Below are 23,332 nucleotides of genomic sequence, written 5' to 3' on the forward strand. Positions count from 1 at the left end.
GTTAACAATACCTGTAACAGTTGCTTCTGCGGAAAGAAGTTTTTCAAAATTAAAGTTGATAAAATCTTATTTGTGGTCAACTATATCACAAGAAAGATTAAATGGATTAACTATATTATCGATTGAAAATAGTATTTTAATGAATCTTGAGTACAAAAGTTTGATTAGCAATTTTGCATCTCAAAAAAACTAGACGGATTATTTTTAAATAAATTTTTAAAGTATTTTACACTTATTAAAAAATTATTATTATTATTATTATTATTTTTAAAAAAGGCCTCTCTTAGTAAGTTCGCCTAAGGCCTTCAAATGTATTGGGCCGCCCCTGAACACGGGGCTTCCCTGCCAGATATTGTTCCGTTCCGGAACTTCATACAAGCATCCTTCATCCCTTTCCGGTTTTGTTTTCCACCCAAAATGCGTCTGCAGGATTTGGAGACATCCGCTTTATATGCCTAGACTCTAAAACGATTATTTTCGATGTGGAACTATTGGGCCTCACACTTTTCACTTTACCTTATGACCCTAATCTATATTTTGTACTGTAATAAGTTTACCCTTAATTTTTCAGAATATATTCTTCATTCTCCATCTTCTTACAAGTCCTCACCAATATAAGCGCAGGGAAGTTTGTTCATAAGACCATCAAGTGTCGCTATCAGGGGTCTGTCTTGAGTGACGATGCAATATTGCATGACTTCACTAAGCATGCAACATAAGCACCAAAAAAAAACACAAGTGATGCAAAACTAAAGCATCACACTGACACTTATCATCTTTTGGTTGTAGTTTGGAAGTCCCACAAACGCGATGCGATCGTGAGCAATAATTGCAATTTTTAGGACGACTCTAGCACGCTCTAGCTTTCTAATCGCACTTCATCGTTTCCTTAAAAAGGGCATCCCCCAAAAAAAAAGGTGCTGGCCCTGTTCGGCTGCCCAAGCTTCCAGGTGCAAATACATGAGCCGCTCCTTTTGCGCCGCATCTGAACGTTCTCCCTCGGCGATCCGGCGATCCGGCGATCCGGCCCTTTCGAACATTGGACCGCCATACAAAAACGTCCAAGTGGAAAGTTCATCGATCGGACGGTTAGGATCGATGGGCGCTCATCTGCATCATGGGATTTCTATGGCGGTCCCAGTTTAATCCGACGGTCGCCGCTGGGAACCGGAATATTATTTAACCTAACTTAATACTTGCCTGGTGATACTTATATAAGGCGCGGTTTCGTTCTGTTCCGTATTTACTTTCTCCCCCCCCGTCGTCTCCTCCGTTTCTCCCGTCCTCCGCCCCTTCTCCCGGATCGACTCCAAGGTACGATTTCCTTCCGAGCGGTTTTCTCAGTGGAAATTTCTTTGATCCCCGTTGTTTTTTTCGTGATTCTTGAATTCTTATTCGGAAATTTTACGTTTAATGTGGAATAATGCGTTTTCTGGATAGATCGGGTTTGTTTGTGAGATCCATCGCTCGCTCGATCGATCGAAGTAGAGTTGGAGTAGATCTGTTATACTCTTTTTCCATATTATTTGGATGAAGATTCAAGAATTTTCAGTACCTAGGGTTCTTGGGCAACTATTCTTGTTCTGAGATTTCTTCATTCCTAAAGCTGATGATGATTCCAAGATCCAGTTGCTAAGAGATTTTATTAAAGATAATGGAGTTCTGATCATCGAATTTTCTAGGTTTTTTATGCGATATACCTATTACTGATGCTAGTTCAATTTTTTAACATCTCGCATTTGACAAACCTAGGGGGAAATTTTTGTTCAAGAATCTGAAGTTTCGGTAACTTTTGCGAACATTTACCATATCTCTCTCGATTTCTGTGGAGAGTTAAAACTTGGTCATTTTTTTTGTACAGGTTTAGAAATCAAACATCAATTCTGACACTGTTTTAAGCTACAAATAAGCTTAGAACCAGGAGATCATTTAACCTTACGTTATATCATTGCTCTCAAGGGTAGTGATACCTATATAAGGCATCGTGTTGTTCTTTCTTAATTTCCCCTGCTCCTATGGTCTCCTCCATTTCTCCCGTCCCCCCTTGCTCTTCCAGATCAAATCAAAGGTGCGATCTCCCTCCAAGCAGTTTTCTCAGCACAAGTTTCTTTCATCGCTGGCGTTTTCCTTTTGGTTCTTAAATTCATATTTGGAAATTTCACTTTTGATCTGGAGTATGCGTTTTCTTGATAGATTGGATTTGTTTGTGAGATCCATCACTCATTTGATTGATCGAAGTAGAGTTGGGAGTATATCTTTTATACTCTTTTTCCGTATTATTTGGGTAAAGATGCAAGAAGTTTCAGTACCTAGGGTTCTAGGGCGGCAGATCTTGTTATGAGATTTCTTTATTCCTAAAGTTGATGACGATTTTGGGATTCAGTTACTAAGAGATTCTATAGAAATAATAGAGTTCTGATCATTGATTTTTTTTGGGATTTTATGCAATATACATATTACTGATGCTATTTCAGTTTTTTAGTTTCTGGCATTTTACAAACCTAGTGCAAAGTTTTTGTTCAAGAAACTGATCTTTTCATATATAAAGAAAAAAGAGTCATTTATTCACCCTTAGATCAGGATATTGTTTTCTTGATGTTTGAAAACATTCTTTTTATTGTAACTTTTTCGTTTGTTTGATTCCATGTGGTCTGTTGGTTTTGATGTTGCCAGAAGGTTCTGAGTAGATGTGTAGTGCCATCAATTGGCTAAAGCTGAAGTTTCATAACTTTTTCTGACATTGACCATAACTCTATTGATTTGTGTGGGGAGTTAAAGCATGGCCATTTTTATTTAAGTTTTAGAAATCAAACATCAATTATGATACTGTTTTAAGCCACAAATAAGTTTCATTTTTTATCCTTATGAATTAGAAAGGTGTCAACTGTATATTCAAGCTTATATGCAGCCTTCTAAATTGTGCCCCATCCCCCATAGGTTGTTAACACAATATGGGTTTGGTAAAGGATGGCACTGACATCGAGGAGGGACAGCTGGAGATTGGCATGGGTATGTAATGGCTCATCATCAGGCTATTTTTGTTATATTTGATGAGTTTCATTCCTTCCTTTTTGAGATTTTGGTTGAACTCTAATCACCTCTTAATGTTTTGGATAAATTAAGTTTGTCATGCTTTTCTGTTATATACCATAATGTACTTGAGTTGCAGTGACAGCAAAATTCAAAGATACTTGAACCATGGTTCAGAGACACTTGATGTATGTAGAATTTAAAATTTTACGAGTTATAACATTAGAGTTATAACATTAGAATTTTATGTGGCATGGAAAATGCAGATTCAGTTACATGTAAATCTCGCAAATCCTATATTAGATATTAATGCTGTAAATTAAATAATAAAATTAGCATTGAGTTAGATTATGTTCGTTGAACTATTAACTCCTATGAACTATAGATTGTGATGAACTTTGGACATTTATGATGGTTCTCCAAAAACAAAGCACTCTGTGTAAACCTGCTCTTAGTATCAATACTTGGCACAAAAATTTGGAGTGCTATTTTAAAGGATACTTAGTATAGTGCAAGTATCGACATATTAAGTCTTTCTCAATTGAAATTCCGAAGAAGAATTTTCATTTAAGAACATATAAAAACTAATAAAAATGCTTCTTCTTTTTCTGTGATATCACATGAAAGCAAAATTTTTCAATATAAATTATGACTATAACTGATGTCAAGCGTCTCAAGGACTCTTACCTAAAGTGAAAAATATATGTAGGTATTCTTACTTTATTTCTGGTTGCTAACTGTTAAAGTAAAGGGTGCCATGAGTAGATTACTTGTACAACTAAGTGGTGTGCTTTTGATAGCCTGTATTATTCAGGTTGTGTTGCTGTGCATAAAACGGTCTTGCATTGACTGTTTTTCTTTCTTGGTTATGCATATTATCCTGACAATTTTTCTTGGTATGTGTGATTTTCAACTCATGATGACTCAATGAATGCTACAATACTTTTTCTTAGGTGCTTCCCTACACCATAATACTTTTGATGACAATAGTTTTGACTAACAGAGCATATATCAAACAGGCCCATCTTTTAATTTGCAGTGGCAATTTGTGCATGAATCCAAAAGCCTGTATTGATTGCTCTCATTTAGTTTTTAAGCTTAATCCAACTGATTGCTAGATAAAACTCTTTAAGTAACAATATCATGTCTTTTGTCACTGGCAGACTGTGGAATGTAACAGTGTGAAGTTAGTTGAGTAATAGTTAGACTTTGAGAGCTAAAATAATTTCAAATTAGTTTTTTGGGGCAGTCATTTCTGTCAACTGGATGCCCAATCATCCATTGTACTAGGATCCTTGAGACCATGGTGATGGTTTCAGCTGCGGCTTTGCCACCCCAAAAGCCACATTCATATGGCTTCATTACTTTATAGGAATTGGTCATGCAATTTAGCCTTTTGCTTTACCACTGAATGCTGGATGTATCACTGTGTTTTTCAGCGGTTCAATTTCTCCTGCCCATGTTCAGCAAATATTTTCAACAGGTTCCTTTGTTTGATTAGAACAAATTATCATCTATCTAGGTTAATGACACTTGCATTCTTGAGATTTTGTGGAATATTGAACAGAGAGATTATGTTGTTTTCATATGATGCAGAGTACAGGACTTTATCTGGAGTGGCAGGACCTCTGGTCATCTTGGAGAAAGTTAAGGTGTGCACCTTTCTTTTATTGCAGTCAATTATATCATTCACAATTTTTTTCTAATATTGATGTCCCTAATCTTCAATGATCTTTTGCCCTAATCACTTGTGCCAATTTCTTCAGGGTCCTAGGTATCAGGAAATTGTCAATATTCGATTAGGTGATGGCACAACTCGACGCGGCCAGGTCCTGGAAGTTGATGGGGAGAAAGCTGTTGTACAGGTTGCTTACTGTTCTCTGGGCTCTTTTGTTTTGATTTTTCACTTTGAATTCCACACCTCCAATATTGTACCTTTGTTATGGTTTTTGGTTTGTGGATTAAGCTTTTTTTTTTTTCATCTTGTATTCTTACACTTGAAACCAAGTGATGCAACAATACATACTGACTATACAGAAAAGTACACAAGCATTCCTTTTTCTTTTCTTCTTATTTGCACACTCTATATATCTGACATTATCTTCTGTTATTTGTTGATACATGCTTCTTGAGTATTGCATTACTCCTTATGAAGTTTTTCTTTCCATATACATTTGAGAATATTGGGTGCCTCTACTTTGGTATGCTCTTTTTAGTGAGAGACAAGGTTTGCCATACCGGACGTACAGTACCGAATCAGTACGCATTCTCATACCGCACTAACACTCGGTACGCCTCGCTATCTCGTATCATATTGCGTACCGATATTGTAATAGGATGGTACCGGTATGGGGTCTAATACCGAGACTACGAACCTTAGTGAGAGGTATAAGACAAGAAAGCTCCTCTGCTCTAACATGTAACAGTCATTTGCCTTTTATTTTTGTTGTTTAATCATCCTCAAGAGGATTCTCCATGGTGTCTGATAGACCTGATGACATAATGTTGATCACTGAGATGGAAACAGGGTTGAATTTTAAAACTAAAACTCTTGTGGAAGTCCTTGAATGATTAGAATGAGAAAATAAATAGAACCAGAAACAAAGGATGTCTCAGATAGTGTATTATGTATTTGTGTAGGAACACAACTGAAAGTTGTTCCTTGTCGAATCATTGCTTAAAATATATCCTAAAGTGCCTTCTTTTGGCCATCCCAAGTATCATAAAATAGGGAATCGAGAAGTAGATAAGTGCTGGTTGAGTTCTTGAGCCAAAATGGAACCACCATTTATGTTCTGAGGTGTAATATATAGGTGTCACAAATTCTTGGAAATTTATATATTCATTGAAGTAATAACCATTCTATGTTGTTTGAGATCAAAGCTAGGAGAAGTATGAAATAAGTTTAGTCATTTTCTTGACTAAAACCTTTACTTTTAACTACTGCTTTCATCTCTTATTGAGAAAATATATACTGTAGAAGTGAGTCTTTGAAGTGTGATGTGCTGAGTTGTACATCTCTATTTATTACAAATTTGGCCTGCTTTCATATTCATGCGTCGATACTAGGCAAACCATGGTATTTCTAACTGGAACTTTGTCAAGATGTAATTTGTCACATTGGTCTTAAAACTTGGGGCTAATTTTTTGAGTCAGCAATGGTGATGAATTCCATACTTATCAAAATTTTGGGTAGACATTGTTGGTTTGGACATATAAAATGAGTGTTATAAATATAAGAATGCCAATATTGGTGTGGTACAACTAGGAGTTAATTAAATGTTTGTTCACTAGAGGAAGCTTATGATTGCGCCTATAAAAAAATAGTTGAGGTGGTATTGGCATGTTCATTGACTATAAGAGTAGGCCCTGATGAGTGGGTAATCACGATTTATGTGGACAACTTAGGAAAGAATGCAAGACCTGATTAACTTCGTTTTCGGTTGTGAAATATACATTAGAAGCATTGCTTTGACAAACATATCCCTTGATTTGGAAGTTATATTTATGGTGCCACACTAAACATGTACGGTGCTTAGTTTTGTTTAAAACGAAGCAACTTTGGTGTTATTGCTTTTGTTTATGTTGTCAGTTTTTCAATTTTTCCCTGTGATGGTATCTCCACATGTATATTAAATTGCATGCTTGGGTGTTTGTCAGGTTTTTGAAGGAACTTCAGGAATCGACAACAAATTTACCACTGTGCAGTTCACAGGCGAGGTGATTGGCCTTTCCTTCTAGTTTTTGGCCTTTATATATGCTAGTGCTTGGTATGTTTGACTCACACAAAGAGAATATGGGTGGTTGCGGTCCCATCTGATTAAGAATTTTTTTTGTCATTCACATAAAGGAGCATTTGTGTCATTTCTCTTTGTTATCAAAAGGTTGTGATATCTGAACCAAGGGAGGTGTTCATATCGGGAAAAAAAGTTAGGGGTAGAATGCACAATGTTGAAGCTAGGCTTCTGGATTCGTGTTATCTTGTAGGAGTGGGACTTTACTTTCATCTCATTTTGGTTGTTGCATTACTGTTCTGATGCATTCTTTTTCTGTCATTGGTTTTTATGTATCCCTGGAACCATTTATGGATATTACATCGTAACGTGTATAGTAATGGGCATATGGGAAAACTAGTAAAAGAATATTACCTTTGTCTTTCTAAATGCTAATGCTTCTTTAGCCTTTCACATATTATTAATGTTACTTTGGGTTTCCATGAATGGATTATTAAAGATTTTTTATATCAAGATTCTGTCTGTTGGTCCTCTGTCTGTTACAGTTCAAGAGTGTTCTGAAAAGATAGTATGACGGCTGCGTATAAATGGAAAATTGAGGCGGACTTTACTGTACATTGTGTGCAAGTAGTAATCAGGATATCTAAGTTGGAAAATGAAGCAGTTTTTGGATTGACAGGGAAAGATCAAGGAGTAAACACGCTAAAATCTAATTCAGTTGTATAAGAAGTTGTCATGTTCGTCTTTATATTTTTTCATGTATCAGCTGCAAATATGTCATCAGTGTTGATCATTTCCTCTTTTTGTTTGTCCTTTTTCCCTTCAATGTTGTATTGCTGCTATCCTGTAACCATTTTGATTTTTTTCTTTACAGGTTTTGAAAACTCCAGTGTCACAAGATATGCTTGGACGCATTTTTAATGGTTCTGGAAAACCTATAGATAATGGTCCTCCAATATTGCCTGAGGCTTACTTGGATATTTCAGGTGAGTTGTTTAAGAAAGATGTATAGAGTCAACTACATTTCTACGACGAGTAGTTCATTTTGACCTTGAGTCTATGTCCTTGACGTACCTTCTGAGGTCGTACAACCCTGTTGCAGGAAGTTCTATCAATCCCAGCGAGAGAACTTACCCTGAAGAGATGATTCAGACAGGGATATCCACAATTGATGTTATGAACTCCATTGCTCGAGGACAGAAGATTCCCCTCTTTTCTGCTGCTGGGCTTCCTCACAATGAAATAGCCGCTCAGATTTGTCGACAGGCTGGTCTTGTGAAACGTTTGGAAAAGTCCAACAATCTTATGGAGGTAATTTAAACCTTTTGATGTTGTATAGGTAATGAGCAGAAAATCAATTACAGAAAATCTGCATTATCTTTGTATGAGACTTGAAATTACTTTGTTACAGTGATTAAACCTAGTGTTTCTGTGTTCATTATTCTCTTTTGTTTGAAGGTAATGGAACTAGAGAATTTTTGTTTGTTAGTATTGTACTTGTAAAGGCAGCGAGTCCCTCTCATTGGATCTTGTCCATCAAGTACTGTTCACTTCAGTATTTGCAAGAGAGTGAAGGCATGCTAATTATAGAAAATTAAGGTTGCAAAAACACTATTCTTGTAGGTGGTTCTTGATAGTTGGCACTGGCAATGACATTATACATTGAGATTTGTTAAGCTGAAATCTGAGGGCGTTGGGCTTGAGGATAAATTATGGATACAGGCTCTAGGATCAAATTATTTGTGGTATCAAACTTATTCTTAAATTTCAGCCCTTAACATAATGCAAAGGGAGGGGGGTATGAAATGGAACCTTGGACAAGCCCAAGGTTGGCGGAACCATCCCGAACCGCCCGGTTTGGAGAGTCCTCAGCCATACCGGCGGCTTAGCGGGACGGTTGCAGCAAAGAATCCGAAACGCCGCACCAGAGGAGGAGAAGGAGAAGGAAAGAGAAGAAAAGAGAGAGCGAGCGGGGGAGGGAGGGAGAGGGAGAGGGAGGTTGGTGGAGGGAGGCGGATGCTAACGAAGTGCTGGTGGAGGCTGGCTAGTGTAGGCGGTGGAGGCCGCGGCCGAACTCCTATTTCAAACTACAGGCCCGGCCCGGCACAACGCGGGCCTATACTGACTCGTGCTGCCTGGCAACCGATACGGTGCCCGATACCGGCACAGCAGACCCTAGACAAGCCTATGTTTAGAAATTCAATTCTTGAATGGCGTATGCTTTATCTATTAACATATAGTTTAAGTTCTAGGATTACATGGAAGGGAACTCAATTCTACATGATTCTAAAGTAACTATGATAAGAAATGAGTAGAATTCGTATGTTTTCTCATTCATTAGATCGAGATTTTGGGGTGTATATATTGAAACTTTGTTAAGTTCATACTTTGAAAAGTCAATATTACTTCTGTTTTGATGTTCATCAGATGTATGTCATCCAATGCATTTACCTCTGGTCTCTGAGGATGTGCAAGTCTTATTATAGATTATTATTGGCGAGTCTAGTACAGGTGGTGTCAGATATGTCTCAGAGCCCACTTTGTGGACTTCTCACCAAATCATGTATTTTAGGTGGTCTTGCTGTCATGTCAATTATCAGTGATGTGATACATCTTTAACCTTTTTGGCATGCTAGCTTACTCATCACCATTCTCATAATCATTTCTCCTAAAATCAATAGGATGGAGAGGAGGACAATTTTGCAATTGTGTTTGCTGCTATGGGAGTAAACATGGAAACTGCGCAATTTTTTAAACGTGATTTTGAAGAAAATGGTTCAATGGAGAGAGTGACCCTTTTTCTAAATCTGGTAAGTTGATTAAACTTGCCACCTGTGTATCTGTGATGTGGCAGCTTATCGTACTCATGTATTTTTTTATTTTAATGTCCTGCAACTTTGGTTCTCATAGATGGTTGACAAGATTTAATATTGAACTCTATCTCTATCTCCTTTTTTTCTTTTTCATTCGTGTACAGGCAAATGACCCGACCATTGAACGCATTATCACCCCCCGAATTGCACTAACTACTGCAGAATACTTAGCTTATGAATGTGGCAAACATGTTCTTGTCATCCTAACAGATATGAGCTCATATGCTGATGCACTTCGTGAGGTAATAAGCCTGTTTTTACTTTAACCATGCAAATATAACATGTAACATGCATTTCATAACATCATATATATGTGTGTGTGTGTAGAGTAACTGCAATAATAACGAGATTTTATATGATGGAGGTCCTCTATTCATCTGAATTATTTTGTTTTATCTTGATATATTTTTTCAATAACAGTTGCTCTGTGCCTGTTTGTACTTGTCAATTGCTGTGTACTCATTTCTCTGAGTGGAGTATTGATGCTTGTTCATTGTTAGCTCAAAAGCCACCTTATAAATTTCACATGCACATACATATCCAAAGCTCACAGATGAGGCTTTAATTCTGCCAGTTGTTCATGAAACATTGAATTCCATCATCCATTAGATTGCAATTCTGAATTTCTTCTGATATCATTTAATCATGTTTCCTTAATTATAACCATTGCCCTGATCTTCAAGCTCCATACATTTTTTTTGGGCATTAGCTTTAATCAGTCCTTAGCCAATCATTCTTGTTGAGCAAGGGTTAGGAGGGCCATGGCCTTCCAAGGTCTCAGAAATTCCCAGCCCTACCTTGCATATCTTAAGAATGTGAGCGCCTCGCCATGGAAGTAAAAAAGGGTATTTAGATCTATCTTCAATAACACAAAAAACACTAACTTTTACTGGCCTTTTTATATTTCCATTTTTTTGAGAAAAAAGAAGAACAATGCTTGCACTGCACATTATTAAGAATGTCTTTGCTTCCCCACAAAATGAACAGAAAGTTATTTTAGATCTACTATCAGTAAAACAACACCACCAGAATTTTAAGCATTTTCATATTCCCAATTATAAAAAAAAGGAAAGGGATAAACAAAAAGGGAACTAATGTGCAATCAATTGGCTTTGTGGTTCATCATGTAAACGGTTTTCAGCTTCATGGATGTTCAAAGAGTTGCAGGATTGTGTTGTTATTTGCTGGGTCAAATCTTCTCCTCTGGATTCATAATGGGATTAATGGATCAGATCAACATGCTTAGGAGGTGGTTCCATTACATAAATTTTGGCTACGATCAAAGGTTGGCTCCATCCAACATAGATGAATTTCCTGGGGGAAAAATAACAGACCACTATTTAGGCAAATCTTATTAACTTCTTTCTTTTCTAGGTTATCTTTTAACCTCAATTGTCAATTTGCCTGTTGCTTTTTCTTTCATAGAAATTAGAATAAGGAAAGCTGCATTTTTACAAAAAATAAAAGAAAATTGATTATTTTGTTCTTCTTCCACTTTCAAACCATCTTTTTCTTTTTTTAAGTTTCGTTTCAGTGAGTTATATACGTATAATATTTTCACAACTATCCTTTTCCACCATGTGCTGATTATAAAAATAAAAAAACTGCACCTATTTTAATCTTTTATTTCTTTTGGTAATGATTTCAAAAGCTGTGATAGGCATCCAAATGAAAGATCCATATTGTTGATATTTGACATAAATATCTAAAAATACCCAGGATATAAGTTTTTGTTGGTTTCTAACTTGTACATCAAGCCGATGCAAAAATCGGCAGCTTCAAGGGCATGACATAAAGTTCTGCCTTGATTTAAGCATTAAAAAACTATTAAATTTCAATCTATACTGTTTCAGTATGTGCACATCATGATCACCGATATGGATCTTCATTTCATATATGCCCTATAATCATATTTTAGCAAATTAATACAATTAGGCTCAATGCTAAGGTTGCTCAATTTGTGACCTAGGTGTCATGAGGTCGAAATAAGGAAACAACCTCTCTACACACGAGGCAACTTCTAACCCTTCCCAAACCTTACAATGGTGCAAGCCTCATGCACTAGGATGCCCCTATTAGCATAATTAGGTTGTCTATTTTTTGCGCCTATTTGATGCTATGGTAGGAGACCACCAAACATACGATCATTGATTTCTATACATTTTTGGAAGTCTAGATCTTGATTAGTGGTGTTGATTTCCAATTTGGATGAATCATCATTAATTTTGAATAGTTAAATCTTTTACTAAAGTTTTAGCACTTAGTATGTAGTCTACGTATATATCATTTCATTGAACACCAGGAACAACAAACAACTCTTGAATGTTCTTTATGTTTCTGCATATTTTCCTTGTTACTCATTTTCCAATACCCTTTTGCAATATTAAAATTTTAGAAAGTTCTATTAATTCTGTCAAATTCTTGAGTTAACTTGCTTGAGTCATCCATCTACTTGGATTGCTAAGAATCCAGGTTTTACTTTTTTGATATTTAAAACAGCAGGAACTAAACAGTCCAGTCAGTTCCAGTTTACTTTATTCATTTTAGGGTAATGTTAAAAAATTAGCAGGCATATGCATATTCCTTTCAAGAAACAAGAAGGAATAAGAAAGAACAAGCATTGATGAGAGAGCTATCCTGAAGGGTTGTAACTCTGGTGAAAGTACTTGTTTTCTGCTCTTTCTTCTTTTCTTTATGGGGGTGGGTTTTTGGGTTGGACAGGGGTTGGGGGGCATGGGGCAGATGTGGCCTCTTAGACTACTATTGTAACAGTAGTTAGGTCTGATTCATCAATGACTATTTTCGTATCATTTTTTATTTACTTGGTCCTTCAAAAAATGTGTTAATACCTCCTGTTGTGGTTCTTCGTGTAGTGCTTAATTGTTATATATGTACTCCATTGTGGTAAAAATAGTTTCAATATTGATATTAGGGATTCAAATTTAAGGAAAAGAAATGAAATCACAGGATTTACTTCACTTGGAGCGGAAAAACTAACTTTGAAGCGAATTAGCTGCAGTACCTTCAGTTCAACTTCTGTGAAACCATTTCATTAGTCTACCTGAGAAGAAATTCCTCACTTTATTTCTGATTTAAAGATTTGTGCTTACACCTGCTGTCGATCCAAAATTGTTGGTTTCGAGGTCTTTTGTTGATTGATATGCACATTTTCTGTTCTGGCTTCAGGTATCAGCTGCTCGAGAGGAGGTGCCAGGTAGACGTGGTTATCCTGGTTATATGTACACTGACCTGGCAACGATATATGAGCGTGCTGGACGTATAGAAGGAAGAAAAGGCTCCATTACGCAGATACCCATCTTAACCATGCCAAATGATGGTAATTTATGCACAGACTGATCTTTTGACAATCCACCTGGGAACCTTCTCTGTAGTTGCTGTTTATTTTTCCTACTCAAGATAGTTACCATGCTCTTAGGAAATAGGTATAAATGTGATTGTGCTCTCTAGCTTCAGCTGAATTATTCTCTTGCTCGACAGATATCACACATCCAACTCCTGATCTTACTGGCTATATTACTGAAGGCCAAATATACATTGACAGACAACTTTATAATCGGCAGGTACCATCTATGCTGCCTAGCTACGGAAATAATACTGATTTCCCTCTTTGAGAGTCATTTTGTTATGTTAATGTCATGAAAATCTCATACAGCTGCTGTGCTTTTGCTACCCATGCTTTCTTTATTGCATTCATCGTGAAAATCTCATAGAAATTCTGTGCTTTTTCATTACTCGGGCCAATTTGTTTAGTTTTGTTACATGTGGAATAATGACTGTCTTTGGCTGATGTTGACAGATATACCCACCTATCAATGTCCTTCCATCTCTCTCCCGGTTGATGAAGGTGACTTTTTAGCATGGCTGCACTTCTGATTTAATGGAAGCCAAAAGAAACGTCTTTCTTTCAGTCACAAGTCTTTCAACGAATGATGTCAAGTGTTTGGAATTCCTCTTTACTGAAACGGTTTCTTTGCAGAGTGCTATTGGTGAGGGTATGACGCGTAGAGATCATGCAGATGTGTCTAACCAGGTTAGCTGTCAATAATATAGGCCTTGTTTATTAGTTACAATTTACTTCACGGTAATCTTCATTCATTTAGTTAATGTTCCAGCTCTATGCCAATTATGCAATCGGAAAGGATGTTCAAGCAATGAAAGCAGTTGTTGGAGAGGAGGCGCTCTCATCTGAGGATCTGGTATCTCTCTCTCTCTCTCTCTCTCTCTCTCTAAATTGTGGAGCCAAAAATTATCCCATGTGCTCATGTTTTTTTTTTGTGTGATCTTTATGCTGTGCGTGCAGCTCTATCTGGAGTTTCTAGACAAGTTTGAAAGGAAATTCGTTGCACAAGGAGCATATGACACACGCAACATCTTCCAGTCACTCGATCTTGCCTGGACGCTGCTACGTATCTTCCCCCGTGAGCTACTTCATCGTATTCCTGCTAAGACACTAGATCAGTATTACAGCAGAGAAACGGCCCACTGATTTGTCAATAGAACAAGTTTTAGTGAGGTGGAAATAAATTCATGGCCGCATATATAGATCAGAAATTCAGCCTTTTTCTCAAGATAGCCTAGCTTTGAATTCTTTGCAGCCCAAATTCTAAGTTAATGCCTAGTTGGCTCTTGTATCATTAGACTGTTGTGTGCTGTTTGCTATGCTTGGTTATGATTCCGTATTTATGTATGTAGAAAATCAGATATTCCAGATACCTTGGTAAGCTAATTTAGTGTTTTCTGCATTGTTGTCTGCAACATCTGTTGTGGAAGAAACGTCTTCGAGTAATATAAATGTTTCAGTGGGAAGCCAGATGGGCGCATGTCTACAAGAAGTTCTTATTAAATATGGCAATTTGTTAATAAGACGAGTGCAACTTGCGAAACATCTGAAGGCCGTACAGTATCTGAATGTTTAGTCTGGCCTGGCCTGTGTCCGCACCAGGCTTGGACCATTAATGTCGTTGCAAGCATGGTTTGAAGAAATTTCTCCTTTTCCACCTATACCCCAGCAAGCTTGGGTGGCTCTAATGAGGCTGTGGACCTTCACGTCTTGGAGACCATGATGGGCATTCTTGTGCTTCCTTACCTTGGGTCCCATGGTTAGTAATTTAATTCCTTCAATCAGCATATATCATGCATGTACGGTGCCCTATGATCTTAAATAAAATGAAGATTTCCTCTCTAAAGTGATAACCTCTGTTTAGTCCAGTTGGTGAACTTTTTGTAGGAACCTGACGTTTCTGCCTATTTCTCATCCCCGAACTCATCCTCCATTTGCTATCCCCATCTGGCCGGAGAAGTGGTTACGGTATCATAAGTCGATGGGTAGTGACTTTGTTATACATGGTTGAGCACAATATATTGTAGCCTTTGAATTAAGCAAAGAATAAAGCACTTCTGAGGATCTCATCCCCGAACTCATCCTCCATTTGCTAGCCCCATCTGGCCGGAGAAGTTACGATATCATAAATCGATGATTAGTTACTTTGTTATACATGGTTGAGCGCAATATGTTGTAGCCTTTGAATTAAGCAAAGAATATAGCACTTCTGAGGTTGTGGGTGAGCATCCCTTACTCGTGGCATCCGTTGGATGCAAAACTCCTGGTGTGATCCTGACACCAGGTGTAAGCCTTTTTAGTTTACTCTCTCTGAATTTGTTTTTAGAAATTTTTACTTTATGTTTTTATTATTAAACTATTGTATTATTAATCATCTGTGAAAACCATCCGGTCAGGGCGTTCCGCACGGAAAAAATAAAAGAATATGCTAACATCACCCAATTTTTACGCTCATTTTGCACCGCACCAGTCTCGGACTGCCACATAAGATCCGCAAATTGTTTGTCCAGCTATCAGCGGTGAGTGGTGAGGTAAGTCAAGTCGCAGCGTCACTATCTAGGAAGAAGTCATCCATCACAGCCCACCCAGATGCCGCTCGACTGTTTTGCCCTACTTCTCGGGCACCAAGTTCTGCACCGGTGCGGAGTTCCTTCCATAAAAAGGACGGCAAATACCAAAGAACCGAGGCGAGTTCTACCGCCAGTCTCATTCCAAGGCTTTTGCAGGTATCCTCGCCTCTCGCTCCCTGTATAAAACAAATCGCTCATCGTCTCAGAGAGACAGAGAGGGAGGGGGAGAGAGAGAGAGAGAGAGCGAGAACGGGGGAAACAAGAGTCGAGGGAGGAGAAGCTTCCGATGGCGGAGAAGCCCCAGCCGGTCCGCGTCCTCTATTGTGGTGTATGCGGCCTCCCGGCGGAGTACTGCGAGTTCGGGCCCGACTTTGAGAGGTGCAAGCCCTGGCTCCGCCAGCATGCACCGGACCTCTACCCCGACCTCCTCAAAGGTACCCCTGTGCCCCTCGCTCTCGCCTTTCCCTCCCCCTCCTTTTTCTTGATCGATGCTTGATTGGTCTCGTTTCCTTCTATTTTGATCTCGGGTTTAGAGGCGACCGAGAAGGAGGCGGACAAGGCCGCTGATCAGCTGCAGGCGGTGGGGATTTCTGGCGAAGGTGGCGGCGGAGGCGAGGCTTCTTCAGGTACTTTAATTGGTGAATCTTGGGATCTCATTGCTTTCTTACTCTGTTCTTTTCTGAAACTTGATCGAGTCCATATTGATGATTTTGCGTAGGGGAAAATAGTGTTACTGGAGGTGGATGAAAATTCTTGGCACTGGGGAATTGGAAATTTTAATGTGGAGTTAGGTTAAAAGAGGACCCTCTCTAATATTTTCCAAAGAAAAGTCGTAAGAAGGGATTAATAGATGCAATTTCCTATAGCAAAGTTTGTTTTCTTTTGCTCCTTCAAGATCTTTAAACTGTAGAACCAAATAAGGTTGTAGAACCAAATAAGGTTGTAGAACCAAATAAGGTTGTTTTCCCTACCCATTAACCAGTCTAATATGTTCAAATAGCACTATCTTTTTCTTAGACAGGGTTGCCTTGGCAAAGAGTTGGACACTGTGAATGTTGCTTTGGTTCATTAAATTTGATCCATATAGATTAGAAACGGTTTGTTGGTTTAACGTTAATATAAGCTTTTTTTTTCAAAGCTCTCTTTGATGCTTCATGGAATCATCTTGCTAGCCTCCTTAGAATCGCTATATATAATTGTTGCAGTCCTTTTGTTCTCCGCTTAAGTATCTTGAAGTGGGAATGAGAGTCGAAATCAAATTGTGAACAAGGACAGGGAGTTGCCACCTCTCTCTCCCCCACCCCGGAAAAAAAAAAACCCAACCACCAAAAAAAAAAACAAAAAAACTAGGAGTGCATATCAAGCACTGCGCTGAATATGATGATATTAATAAGACCTATTATTTTGAGGCTTCATTTTTGGTAAGTGAATTAGTGGTTAAAAATTTTGGAAGGATAATGATACATCATTTGGACATCAGCAGCATAATAAATATCAATATCTTTCGCTGAGCTATGATTGTCTTGATAGTGTTGTTGGCAAAATATGGTTAAGAGTGGCTGGAAGTATAAGTAAGTGAGCTCCTTGTGGGAGAAAGATCCTAAAGAAGGTGTGACATTCAATGTAAAAAATTTTGAATATCAAATTATTTTTCCTTAATGCTGAAACCTGAAGAAATTTTTAAACGCCCCAAAAAACTGGCCACACAAGATGGTTCAATGAGAAATTCATTGTCTTGACAGCAATCCAGAAGTTAAAGGATTTTACGGTAAATATGACAATCCATATAATATTGGAGAATGTGGTAAAGTATAAAGTATTCTGAGAGGTAAAAGCCACCAAGATACATGTGTAAACTTCACAATATAATAAAGTCCAAAAAAACTAGGTCTTTGTTACCTAACCTACATGAATGTTATAAATCTTATCCCATCAAAATGCGGTTGGTTCCCAAAATGTACCAGATGAGAGGCAAATTAAAAGTCTAGTTAGCTAAGCATACAGTTTCGGCAAGTCAAGAATTATTGTTACTATCTTGAACAGTAATTTTTTAGTTGTTTGATTCCTATTATATTCATTTTGAGTTGACTCAAGGGTTTGATGGATTGTGTTGTGAAAATGAATGATAAGTCAGTCTTGGTTAATAGACTTTGATTATTGATTATGTTGGCTAGCATAGTTGATAACTCATGTTTGAGGGTAATTATAATGATATGGAACAGCTACCTTGTTAAGCTTGTCATCCCTGAACTAAGTCTGATAATTCCTCTATAGTTGAAAGGGGTTAATTAGAAGCTCCAAACCTTTCAAGAAAATGGGTCTTAAGGTTATCGATACATCATTTTTCTACTGCTAGTTTCTTCACATGGTCAATCAGAGTATATGTTGTTCAACAAAGCTTCAAGTAGACAGCAGCTTTTGGTTGAACCGTTCATGAGAGGTTTGTAGGAGTTTTAGCAAGGCTGATGTCATGGCATGGGAAGACTAGTAAACAGCAGGTATCTTTTGATGACTCTTTAACATTTAAAATTCATCCACGAAGAGATACCTCAAGCAGCCCATTAATCTAGCACCAATTAGGCTGACAGAGTGCTGGCAAGAAAATATAATCTTATTGCTTACCCAAAAAAAACCAATTTTTCAAAGCTATATTCAAGCTTACATGGTTTTATTTTTTATTCAAGAGATCTAATTAGTGGCATTAGGGATGGAAGAGAAGTTTATAGGATATTGAGTGCTTAAGAAGCATACTCTGCAAGTTACAAACTGCAGTGCTTAACTTCATGGCACAGTCAACAAAGGCATCACAGATATTTCAAAGACAGAGTTACCTCCATCTTTCAGCACAACAGAGTGGAAAATTGGAAAATTTTATACTATTTGCCAAGTAACTGTAGATTTGGATGGCAAGGGAATTTAGAAGATCAATGAATACATGGGGCATTGAGTTGTCCGATGCACTAAGTAATCATTGCTGTGGATGGTAAAAATAAACAACTGGACTACAAAGAAGAAAAAGAGGTTGTGCACATTGATCTGGAGGATATATGGATTTTGTTGGTGGATATCAGGTTATAGTCTGTGGCTTCCTCTGATGTTTCTGTGTCATTGGGGTGAATCATGCTTGTTACTCCATAAATGATAACAAAGCCATATGTGCAGAAATAGGTTGGTGCTACTCCATAATGTATGTTGAGCAAAGAGTGATTAGTTATTATAAGTGAGCACTTAACCGCTTTAGTGGCTGCAATGTTGGAACTTGTAAGCTGTACCTGCTTGAACATTTATGTTAAGCTGCTTTCATGCTTATTTAATTGTCATAGTGGCATTTAGTCCTCTTAACCATCTAAGAGTAGTGATTGGACGGAAAACGTTGCTGTGTTTCATGCATGACAGTTTTTTACTTCAAATCTAGCAGTAAATATACAATGCCTAATGCACTATCTAATACATTTAACGGTTATTATTTCGTCTTCATTATTTGGTGTGCTTTCTTGGGAGTATTGCACAACTTATCATATGTCACATGTAGATGTGATATAAAAAATTTGTGGATTCCTTGATTAAGTTCTGCACTTGACAATTGAGCCATATATATGGTCATGATTGACTTAAGAATTTACTCACTTTGTATAGGGGAAAACCGAAACTTGAAACCTCTAATTCTTTTGTTTGCTTGTTTCTTTTATCCATCTGTTCTCCATTTGCTTTGAGAGCTAATAATATTTTATATTTATTGATCAAAATGTTCCAACTAACCAAGACATTTTGCTACCACAGACATACACATATAATTTATTAATTCCTGCATAGAGGTTGCTTTTAAATTTATTATATTTTTTCTAACTGCTTAACCATTTAGTTACCCATTTATATGCTGAATGATGGTTGGCCATCGAATGGACATTTTAGCTACTTTGACCACTTTGATTGGTATTTTTTCATGGTGTATTTTCCATGTTGAACTATTTCTATATTTCATGTTAGGTAATTGTTCACTAGTGTATTTACAAAACTTAGGGTTTTTGTTTGATGAATTTGTCCCTACTAATTCTGTTAACCTTTGTGCGCTTTGTATATTGCAGGGGCTGCCCTAGGACCTAAGCAAGAAGTGAAACGCCTTCCTGGTGGCAAGATAAAGAAGAAGGTAATGTTCCTAAGACTTACTTACCCTTGCTTAGGTTATGAAGATAAAACAATTGTTACTAATCTGACAACAAGAGTTTTGAGATTTTTTTTTGGTAATTAAGTTTTGAGGTTTATATTTGTAAGATTGATGGACCATTGTGGCATTCTACCTTCATAATTGAGTGGTGATGTACTGATGATAGTCCACCAATCTATATTTGGCATCTATTTTATTGGCCACAACAGGAAGCTCATGTATGTTGAATGATTGAGGACACCCAAATATAACAACATTTTGGTTCATTTGTAGTTAAACCATAAACTATTTAATACCCCCACCCCTTCCCCCTGTTTTTTTCCCTGTAGTTTTATGGACATCATAGCACTTGGGGATAGCTATGTCTAATGTATTTGCTCTTTATTTATTGAACATGGATTTGGATTAATGAACTAATAGAAGCCATAAGCTCAAGGATTGACCTTAGTTGGATATGTAATATGTTAAATTTGGAGATACATTATATTCTCGCATTAGTGGAATTTAATTCTGGATTTTGCTATTAGGGTTAGAAGTTGGTGGCTCTTCCATATAATTCCTTGGCATTCTTTTTTACTAATTCTGGCATTACTGCTCACATGGAAAAACCATGTGGAATTCTATATGATCTATCAGACAGATAGTGCCTTCACCATATCATTCGCTTATGGTCCGGTTTCATGTGGCTTCACGAATTCGTTTATGTACATATAATTGGCTTGTAGTATCTTCTTTGCTTCCTTTCTTCAAATTTGTGTTAAACATAAATATCATGGCCTTTTTATCAAATTTGGTCTGCTTTTAGGTCCTACTTCACAACTGATTCCTGTTCAAGACTAAGTCATTGGAAATATATCTAAGCAACCCAACATTGACTAAGGGCATAAGAGCAGTGCATTGCTTTTTGAACCAGATAGCTTAATTTATTGAATTAGCATTCATTGTGTGAAGTTATTGATTTAAAGTTGTTCTATGACTGGCTGTCAAGTTGATGACAGCCCCTTGTAGTTTAACATGAAATTCTTAACCAACTACATCTCAGCAAGTAGAAATGCCTACCGTAATGTAATGGTTTAAGTCATTGTACATCTTTTATTTTCATGTTATGTTGACTAAAATCTGGCTGTAGATATCTTAATGATGAACGTGACTGTCAGATTCTTGTAAAAATGGTTAGGATAATTAAAAAGTCCTGGATTGCTATTATTTCGTTTGGTTCATGAAAAAATTAAAATTGTTTTTTCTTAATCAGGACTTGGATATCTGAATTATGCACTGATAGGATGAATCCTATTCAGATTCTTCTCATGTATTACGTGACTAGCCCGCTTTAGATCATTTTTGATGGAACCCATTTAGTGGATGGTTGTGTATTTAGTTGAGTCCTGATGAAGACATGCAGCATTTTTTGATTCTTTGTTAGAGTACAAGGATACATTCTTTTTCTAATTAAAATTCCCTTCCTTTCAGGAAAAGCAAGAAGTTGTTATTGAAAAGATTATCCGCAACAAGCGTAAATGTGTGACTGTTGTGAAAGGCCTAGAGCTGTTTGGTGAGTATTCCTTAGAAGGATTATTAGCACTTTTTTCAGTTCAAAGTGCTTCAGAAATTCAGCATTATCTACATGTCCATGATCTGTTCGCTAATGATGGAATGGTACTTCAGGTATAAAACTAAGTGATGCTTCAAAGAAGCTTGGGAAAAAGTTTGCTACCGGAGCTTCTGTTGTTAAGGTGCATCAGCATTTGTTTTTAGAAAAGAAAATGCTTTTGCTGAAATGTTTTATATGTCTATACTAACAACTTGGTTTGGATAATTAATTTAAGGGCCCAACTGACAAAGAGCAAATTGATGTCCAAGGGGACATAGCTTATGATATTGTGGAGTTCCTTACTGAGACTTGGCCAAATGTGAGTGATCTTTATCATCATCCTTCTATTTCATGTGAATTAAATTATGGCATTTATCATGTTACATAAGTTAAACATTTTAAAATAGAACATTCTTTTGTCTTAAAACATCATCTAAAAGCTTTTGAATACCAGTTATTAGCACAATGCAAACTTTGTCATAATAAAATTATGGCATTTATCATGTTACATAAGTTGAACGTTTTAAAATAAAACATTCCTTTGTCTTAAACATCATCTAGAAACTTTTGTATACCTCAGACACCAGGCAACATAGCGTCTCTGCATGCAGGGCCTAACAATATCTACTCAATGACAACATCAGGAGCACACTCCTCTTTTTTTTTCTTTTTTTTTTTTTTTTGCCTACTTGTTTGAAAGCTGTTTTTTGATGCAAAGGCTAAGTTTTGTTGCTTCCCATGTGCCAGGTGCCTGAAACTGCAATTTTCTTTATTGAAGATGGCAAGAAGGTTGCTGCTGCCTAGTTTTGCATTTTAAGGGAGTAAAAGTTGCCTGTAAAATCTCATATTAGTATATGGAGGAATTTGCCTTTGAGAATATTTGATCATTTCTTTATCGTACGTCTACAAAATTATGCCCTTGTTGTCAGATGGATGATTTTCCTGGCCTAAGAAACCATTTTATGTTTTGTCATGACATATATGGGAGTCATATGTGGATTTCTCTCCCTGTAGGTTGCCTTGTTCTGTTACAGGGCTTGTTTTTGATCATAAGCAAGTGCACTGTGCAATAAAAAATGTTGCTTGTATCAATGCTATTTTTCTGCTCTTTGATGTTTTTTCAAGATATCTAGCTTCTCTTTGCTCCAATCCGTGTCGGCTTTCCATCGACAATGACTCTGGACACAGTTCTGTGCTCTAGCCGACCACTATCAGAGGCTCTGATCAAGTGATGGTGTTAGTCGGCTATAGGGCTGTCAACAGGCCGAGTTGCTCGGGCTCGGCTTGGGCCCGGCTCGAGCTCGGCTCGTTAGTCAAACGAGCCCGAGTCCAAAATGAAGCCCGTTTAAATCCGAGCCCGAGTAGCTCACGAGCCCGAACAAGCCCAAATGAGGGCTCAATTTAATTAACAATTTAATTGGGTTCCAATTAAACTTGGACGCAAACCAATTAAATTTTATTTAGCTTAATCAATTTAAATCCCAATCTGATTGAACCCAATTGGATTTAGATCAGACCCAATCCGAGCTAACCTAAATTCATTTAATTTTTTTAAATCGAATTGGATTGGTTTGGGTTCGGACTCAACCCGTTAACCCGAACCCAACCTGTTAACCTTTTTTTTCTTTTAATCTCTTCTTTTTTCTTTTGGTTTCTCCAGAGTCCAGAACCTTCCGTCTTTCCCTGCTTCCAAGTTCCAACCCCTCCTTTCTTCTTCGTTCTCCTCGCCGGCTCGCCCCCAAGCCTGAAGCTGATGCCCCCCTCCCCTCCGACGACGGCTATGACGAGGACGACGACGATGATGATGCCGTACACCCGATTCCAGCTCTCCGAGAAGCTCCGCCGCCTCCTCCTCTCCCTTCTCCGCCCCCGATGACGACGCCGTACACGGTATACTCGATTCAGCTCTCCCTTCTCCTCTCCAGACTCCGGCTCTCCCTTCTCCGCCCTCGATGACGACGCCGTACTCCCTCCCCTGTGGCCGTGCACCCGCGGCCGTGCCTGCGGC

The 23,332-nt window shown here is 37.7% G+C and overlaps 2 protein-coding genes across 4 annotated transcripts; both read left to right on the forward strand.

Moving 5' to 3' along the window:
• The first annotated feature begins 1,202 nt into the window (after positions 1–1,202).
• LOC103702041 (V-type proton ATPase subunit B 2-like) lies at positions 1,203–14,468 on the forward strand. 2 transcript variants are annotated; one of them, XM_008784325.4, is made up of 15 exons: positions 1,203–1,314; positions 2,938–3,009; positions 4,627–4,682; positions 4,797–4,895; positions 6,691–6,750; positions 7,639–7,750; positions 7,867–8,075; positions 9,446–9,574; positions 9,742–9,879; positions 12,824–12,974; positions 13,136–13,218; positions 13,455–13,502; positions 13,635–13,688; positions 13,771–13,854; positions 13,959–14,468. In XM_008784325.4, exons 2-15 carry the CDS (start codon positions 2,952–2,954, stop codon positions 14,142–14,144), a joined length of 1,467 nt encoding a protein of 488 aa, XP_008782547.2. In that variant the 5' UTR covers positions 1,203–1,314; positions 2,938–2,951; the 3' UTR covers positions 14,145–14,468. The 2 variants fall into 2 exon arrangements, with proteins under 2 accessions (XP_008782547.2, XP_038985203.1); XM_039129275.1 differs by lacking the exon at positions 1,203–1,314 and adding an exon at positions 1,889–2,068.
• A 1,113-nt stretch (positions 14,469–15,581) lies between these two features.
• Positions 15,582–22,441, forward strand: LOC103702040 (translation machinery-associated protein 22). 2 transcript variants are annotated; one of them, XM_039129276.1, is made up of 7 exons: positions 15,582–16,002; positions 16,102–16,206; positions 19,654–19,715; positions 21,204–21,285; positions 21,399–21,466; positions 21,560–21,643; positions 22,072–22,441. In XM_039129276.1, the coding sequence occupies exons 1-7, from the start codon at positions 15,855–15,857 to the stop codon at positions 22,126–22,128; spliced, it is 606 nt and encodes a 201-aa protein (XP_038985204.1). In that variant the 5' UTR covers positions 15,582–15,854; the 3' UTR covers positions 22,129–22,441. The 2 variants fall into 2 exon arrangements, with proteins under 2 accessions (XP_038985204.1, XP_008782546.1); XM_008784324.4 differs by having other exon boundaries at positions 16,102–16,194.
• Positions 22,442–23,332: the final 891 nt, after the last annotated feature.

Source organism: Phoenix dactylifera, chromosome 8, assembly GCF_009389715.1.
Source record: "Phoenix dactylifera cultivar Barhee BC4 chromosome 8, palm_55x_up_171113_PBpolish2nd_filt_p, whole genome shotgun sequence".
Classification (NCBI taxonomy): domain Eukaryota; kingdom Viridiplantae; phylum Streptophyta; class Magnoliopsida; order Arecales; family Arecaceae; genus Phoenix; species Phoenix dactylifera.